The 7,245-nt window shown below is 37.7% G+C and overlaps 1 protein-coding gene across 1 annotated transcript; it reads left to right on the top strand.

Annotated features, from left to right (window-relative positions):
* The first annotated feature begins 559 nt into the window (after window positions 1–559).
* LOC135253591 (musculin) lies at window positions 560–2,988 on the top strand. The gene is made up of 3 exons (XM_064333082.1): window positions 560–707; window positions 903–1,375; window positions 1,920–2,988. The coding sequence occupies exons 2-3, from the start codon at window positions 923–925 to the stop codon at window positions 2,001–2,003; spliced, it is 537 nt and encodes a 178-aa protein (XP_064189152.1). The 5' UTR covers window positions 560–707; window positions 903–922; the 3' UTR covers window positions 2,004–2,988.
* Window positions 2,989–7,245: the final 4,257 nt, after the last annotated feature.

The following is a 7,245-nucleotide window of genomic DNA, read 5'->3' as shown; positions in this document are numbered from 1 at the left end:
TGTGACAGTTCTATTGCATACAAACCTTCCTGGAAAATAAATCTTTGTTTCTTTCATCCCTACATTTCCACACAGCATCGGGAACTCATCCTTTCCGTGATTAGGATTATATCAGAGGTACACAATAACACAAATAAAGACTTCCCGTTAAATACATCATCCTGAAATAAATTCATTTTGGAGGTGACATACACAAAGAGAGGACCTTGCATTTCATAGGTAAACCAGCATAAACATACGGTATTAAACTTGTTTTCTGATCAAATCTAATCCATAAAAATGATACCTTAATTATACAGTGCAAGGCCTGGTATTTCAAGAGAGTATTCCTGATTCCTGCTTTTATATTGATCACCTGATGCAGAGTACCATTCCCCAGAGCACACCATTTTTGAGTCCAACCGAAAGGTAAAACTCATACTTAATGTGGAATTAATTTAATTAATGCAATAACAATGCCGAATGACGTAACGATATGATATCCCAAATCCAATGAAGGGCCAACCTCCAATGTCAAAAAGGGATGCATCGCAACGCGTTTTAAATTGTATGGGGAGGGAAAGAGACCCCCTCCCCCTCCAAAAAAAAGAAGAAAAAAAAAAAACAATTGAACACCTGCCAAAACTTGAACAGTTAAATTTGCAGAGAGTTTTTCCACGGATAAGTTTGCCTCGGAAGATAGCTACCACACTCACACAGAACAAGAGGTAAATTAAACCATCGTTTAAAACGATGAAATGATACAGCGTAGGATTTGAAGCGACTCTTATCATAATTTTTATGGTAAATAATTTTAGTTTCACCGTCAAAAATAAACATATCCAGCTCATGTATTTCACGTTACTTAACGAAATAACTATTTGCTCATCCTAAAGAAATTTCACTTACACGTGTTATTTTAGCCCCGCAGGTTGTAACTGCGATGTCCACAGGGTCAGCAAGTGATGCTGAAGACATTCAAGATCTGGCTGCCCAGCGAGAAGACCTCGACTACGGAAAGCCCAAGCGGAATGCCATGGCTGACATGCTTTGCAATTCTACTGAGAACTCCGACGACGAATCCGCTAACGACGTAGATTTCAACAACCTTAAGAAAAAACGCGCGAGGACCGGACCCAACAGCAGCCAGCTCCATAAGGCACACAAGGACTGTAAGCAGTCGCAGAGAAACGCCGCTAACGCCAGGGAGAGAGCGAGGATGAGAGTGCTGAGCAAAGCTTTTTCGAGACTGAAAACTAGTCTGCCCTGGGTACCGGCGGACACTAAACTGTCCAAATTGGACACGCTGCGACTTGCCTCTAGCTACATCTCGCACCTCCGGCAGCTCCTTCAAGAAGACAGATACGAGAGCTGTTTTGTGCATCCTGTGAACTTGGTATGAAATACATGAGCTTCTGCCTATTTTTTCTTTCCTTTTTACGACATGATAAGGCAATGTTTAAAATACAATACTGGCATGTCATGGTGGTATTAGTGATTCAAATCTTCCTGATGTTTGTAACATTGTAACTTCCTTTGATAAGCCTATAGCTAAGCATGTACAGTCAGGGTACATATATATAGGCACATGTAGGAAATATGCTTTTTTAATCTACTGTATTCAATGTTTGTGCAATGGTGTCCTTTGTAACGGATTAATGAATGTATCCTTGAAAATATATAATATGTATTACTGAAATTGTTTTTGTTTTTTGTTTTTTGTTTTTTAGTTATGTCCCTCATTTCTCCTAGGTTTGGTGGCAGTAATTTGCTTTTCAGGAATAACTTGGGAAATTGAATAATGCCAGTGATGGGCAATAGGATGGCAATGAATGCATAGTTAAACAACAGTTGACTCTTGTGTTTATGAAATAAGGATATGCTCAGTTTACATCCCTTGCACCAGTACTGTAACAGTTCTCTTAAACTTCTGTTTGCAGACGTGGCCATTTGTGGTCTCTGGGAGACCAGAGGAAACCAAGGAGATTACAGCTGCATCTCGACTGTGTGGAGCTACAGCATAGGCACCAGTGTTTTATTACTTTATTATTTATATATGCTGTACTGACTTCCTATCTGCCTTAACTGCAGTATTAATCTTTTATCTTTTATGTAGATATATTTCAAGCACTTACTTTGAACTCTATTGCAAGAGAAGTTTATGCACTGTGCAGCTTGCTCATCATTATACAGTAAATTTAAAGAGTATCTGCAGAATTGCCTCTTTGTAAGAAAGCGTAACCGGAAAGCAGATGGAACTTTTAATTCAAGATGAAGATGAATACCTTTTATATGGATATTCCAGTTATACAGCAGGAAACAGATAGGTTTTATTATAACTTAGAGGGCTAAGTACATTGTGTGTACAGTTCATTTGATGTGCATTATAATGGTATTACCCAATGATTTTACACTGGGTTTAATATAGTCTATGTTTCTCTAACATTGGATGTGAAAAAAATGCAATCCGTGGGTTTAACGAGACACACACATTTCACCCGTTTGTGGTACAGTAGGTACAACCTACATGCACGCATAGTACCACAGGAGTGGTACATGACAGAAGTTTTCAGGGATTCATGGGATTGAGGAATTTGGTACTGGTATTATCACAAAGCATCTCCACAAAAATACTTTGCTGAGGGCTTGCAATAGACTTAAAAATAGAGGAAAATGAAGGTGACACTATTCTCTGTCATTCATAAAATGAGTCAAGTGCAGTCTTTTATTTTGACATCACAGAAACAATACTTAAAGGAAGGCAACAAACAGGACTATTACTTTTTAAACTCTGAAACTTTTATATTCAGGATTGTGTAAGTTTATTTGTGCTCCGCATTATCTGCCAGTACACTAATGAAGCCTTGAGCTGAACCGTGGTGTGAAATACAATTTGTAATTGCAACGTAAGGCAAAGCAGCACATTTCCATACTTTTGTTGTCATTAAACCAAGACGTCTGAGAGCTCTAATGTACAGTGTGTTCCATTAAACAATCTTTGTTACATGTGTTTATCTTTGTTTTGGTAACTGAGTATTTTATATCGATGTGTTTTTAATTGCCATATTGCATTTATGTTACTATGGCACAGTTCCATTTTAATTTTCATTGTAATATCAGTTGATCATCAAAAATTGCAGTATTTTGTCATTTCCACCCACAAAATGTCTTTTGTCTCTACGTGATTTCTGAACAAATATGGGATCATTCATTAAGAATTCCACAAATCTCATGTGCTTTTGAGGCTGAGTTTGCTGTCATGCCTATAATTATTTTCTCAATATTTTAAAATATCTGATATTTCTATAATGATGAAGTATTTTGTGATGTTTTACATCTGCACCTGTGTCAACCAGCAGACTTAGAGTGAGAACTGAGAAAGTCAAAGATGTCCAACTCTAAAGGGGCAGCTGTTCACTTTCAATTTGACTGATTTAAGGGAGATTTTTCTGCTATTTCGATTTCAAGCACAATTTTAAATCTGCCATGGTTCCACAGACATGTGAGCTATGACTGAGTTACTGAGTAGTCCCTGAAGGTCTTGGCTTGGGTAGCACGGATGTTCCCTAATGAATCTCGCGTTTTAGACAAAACACAGTACTTGATGAAATTCTTTGAACCCTACATTAAATCTTCTTTTTGATACTGTATCAGCCCATAATGTAAAAAAAAGAAGTACTATCACAGCTTTCCAGAGGTCTTTTGATGTAATCTTTTGGTCTTTTGATTTTTTTTTTTTTTTGTAAAGGCAGTTGAAGAAAACCCGTGCGAAAACGCTAGCAATTAAAACCTCTGCAGTTTGGAGAAGCTTGCCTTTCATCAACGTCTTGGGACAATGCAGCTGCTGCGCGGTTAATTTCCCAGAACACTAGGCAGGTCTCATGGGACTGAGGAAGCACTTTGTCATGCAAGGACAGCCAGTAATTTTATCTTTGGTTCTTTGCAACTTTGTGTAATACAACAGTCTCTCATAAAAAAGGTTCATATTTGCAAACAAATAACCTCATTCTTGCAATATTATTCTTTTTTTTTTTTTTACTGTGGGTTAGAGGGCTGACCCGCCCTGAAATGAAGTGAATTAAAGATAAATCTTTATAGCAATAACAAAAATGTCTTTACTGAACATTATTGGTAAGATTAAAATGGCTATATTACTTGGCAAGATGAATCATTTGTGATTGGCTATTTAAAGTCAGTGTTTCCCTGGGTTAAAACCAAGATTTCAACTAGTGAATGGTCAGGTTAATTAAAATTTTTTGGAAAAACTTTTTTTTCGACAAATAGAAGGTAAATAAGCTAAAAGTGCAACATCTAAATCATAAATCATATGGAGTTGTATTGTTGTGGATTTTAGATGCTCCGAATAAAAAGATTTTAAAAAGCTGTTGTATTTTGAATATCCACAAAGCACATACCCATTTTTGAGATTATGCTTCGCTATGGAATCCCGTCGGTCAACAGCAAATCACAGTTTAAAAACACTACCATCTAGTGGTGAAAACTTAAAACAGTTGCTGAAGCCTGAAATGTTTCACAATTCATATTTTGTTGCCAAATCGACAATTCAAAGTGAATGAAAACTAATCTAACTGCATAGCAGTACAAAAAGAAAAAAATTCAATAATCCAACAGTGTATTGAATGATTGAACACGCCCAGTGTATAACTTAACTATTTAATATATACATTGCCTCATTGAATGGAATTTTTCATGATGGTCACTGAACATTGTATGTGTCAGAAATATGAACCGTCATCAAATAATTAATAATTAATTTCTTATGAAATTAACAAAAATCAACTTTGTGTCACATGGCATTGTAAGTGATAAATTAGTTATTGAAGTGCTTTCATTGCAGTGATAAAACTTTATAATTTTGGAAATTAAATCAAACTGTCCAATGTTCAGATCAAGTCATTTATTGTTTTAACGATAATTTGAAATCAAGAAACGTAAATAAAATGTGTTCAATATAATGACCAGCAGAGGGCAGTATTGCTATATTTTAGTAATTTATTTATTTGACTCAGGGGTCATTCACTAAAAAGCCACATTTCACATTTCACACATCAATGTAACATTATAACATAGGATATACTAGAACAACTTATTCAAACAGATCTAATGCCTATCATATTTGGTTTTGGGAAAGTAATAATTTCTATACAATTTGGGACTGTTGATAAGTTTTAGTCTTTTGTGAAAAGGGATAGATGCGATTATATTTTGTAAAGGAAATTCACTGGACTATTTCTTTATTTAAGCCTTTATTTTGTACAGTAATTAATTCTTGACAAATGTAATCCATGCTGTGACTATAATACTATTAATACACACGAGAATCAAGCACTACTGGTTTGCAACACAAAATACAATTTCTAACTGTTGTTTTTATTGACATTTTTTGTTGAAAATACATGGGCATGTAGCTGTTTGCTAGTGACTTCCTAAAGCTAGCTTTGATAATTGCAATAGCAGGGGTTGATTGCCTTAAAGGCAGAATTTAATTATGTACAGCATTGGAGAATCATGCAGACCAACTAAGCTGGCCCAAGCTGTTGGCCCCCGAACAGGGGGCCACACCACAAGGCTAATGTCTTCCTGAGTGGATGACTGAGTGAGTGATGAAGTTACACGATTGGTTGGCAGAGTTATGAAGTCACACCATTGGTCGGCCGGTCCAGCCATATACTAGGTTTTGACCTGGTCTTGTTTTTAATTGAATATTTTGCGTGTGTACAGAAATCAATAGAGCACAGTAGTCTGTTTGCCTAGCATGACTTCCTCGGCTAAGAGCTCAGCCCTTTGATAATTGTGCAGGGGATAAGAACATGGCCGTAAATCGATTGAGTCGTCTCCTGTAATAGGCAGTGAAGAATTGTTAATTTTCATTGTTATCAAAGACAGTTTGAGGAATTAGTATGATCATGAAAAAACAAGCATTTCCTTTACATAATAAAATGTACTTGGGCTCCAAAGAGACTGCATCGATAAAGGCACTCCCAGTGAGCACAGGATGGGCTTGCTATTCACCACAAGGTTGAGCACTGTCATTACCTAATAATGACTGAGAGTTCTAGCGCACAATCATTCCCTAATGCATGTTTGACTTGACCAGGGCTCCGCTGGTTATCATTACTTCTCCCAGAAATACCCCAGCAGGCACAGACTAACAGTTAATTAAGAGAATGTACCACAGAATGGTGCTAGCTCTCCTGTAGTACTGTGTGGCCAGTATTGTAGGAAACAGTTTGCAGGTGGTTTGGGTGGCCCAGTGGTAATGAGAGAAAAGCAATTGGCCATTCCAAACTGGGGAGAAAAAAGGTGAGAAAGTATCATTGTCATACAGCTCTGTGCTATGCACAGACAATGTCTAAGACTAAATTTATCAGAACATATGTCAGTATTGAACAGTTTAAATTCCATAAGAACCAACAAAGAAGAGGACCCACTGGTAAACGTTGCAGGGAAATTTTCTGTGGGGTCCAAAGCCTATATGTACCTCCTTTCCATAGAGAAGAAAATATAATATATCTGTTATTAGGTGTCTAGCCAACTCCAGCCTGTCCACTCCAGACCACTTTTTCTGCATTTATGATTAAATACAACCATCTTCACAGGAATATACTCAAAATACTGCTTATGTTTGATGGGATGCCAACCAGGTTACCTTGACTGGACAAGTGTGAGTGCTATAGCAGTAGAGACGATGTCAGCAATGGGATGCACAGCCGAACGCACACACACACTCACACACACACACACACACACACACACACACACACACATCATTTATTATTTTTTTTTGCCATGCATTGAAGGTCACTTTGAATATGACTGTGACAAAGTGTGTGAGAGACTTCCTGCAGCACTGGGCAGATGACACAGTTTTCATTCACGCGGACGATAGAATTACGGGCCTGGAGGTGCGCTCCCTCGGGAGAGAATGGGGGCCTATTGTGACGTGTCGTGCTGTAATGGGAAGGTCAGGTAAGAGGATGTAGATCGCTGCAACAATTGATGAGAGCGGAGTCAGACCCTTATGCCTATAGACTGCGCTGGCATGCGAAGTCTTGAGCGATTGAGTCACGCGATCGTGTGGTTCAAGGAACAGATATTTTCTCATCAAGAATGCCTAGCTCTTTTCTCTACTTCAAGTAGTGTGTGCGAGTTTGTGCTGCTTGACGTGCTGTCCTAGTGCTGTAATGTCAGACGTGTAGAAATCAGTCCTTGATTCTTGGTCCAAAATCTCTCCAGTTCCTTTCA

This window comes from Anguilla rostrata, chromosome 4 (genome assembly GCF_018555375.3).
Source record: "Anguilla rostrata isolate EN2019 chromosome 4, ASM1855537v3, whole genome shotgun sequence".
Classification (NCBI taxonomy): domain Eukaryota; kingdom Metazoa; phylum Chordata; class Actinopteri; order Anguilliformes; family Anguillidae; genus Anguilla; species Anguilla rostrata.
Note: the sequence above shows the minus strand (reverse complement) of the source record. Positions and strands in the feature narration are given on the sequence as shown.

What these genes read in the sequence shown, in the direction of transcription:
- LOC135253591 (XM_064333082.1), top strand. Translation starts at nt 923, where the DNA reads ATGTCCACAGGGTCAGCAAGTGATGCTGAAGACATTCAAGATCTGGCT. An exon ending in TTGTGCATCCTGTGAACTTG is followed by an intron (nt 1,376 to 1,919) that starts GTATGAAATACA and finishes TTCTGTTTGCAG; the next exon opens with ACGTGGCCATTTGTGGTCTC.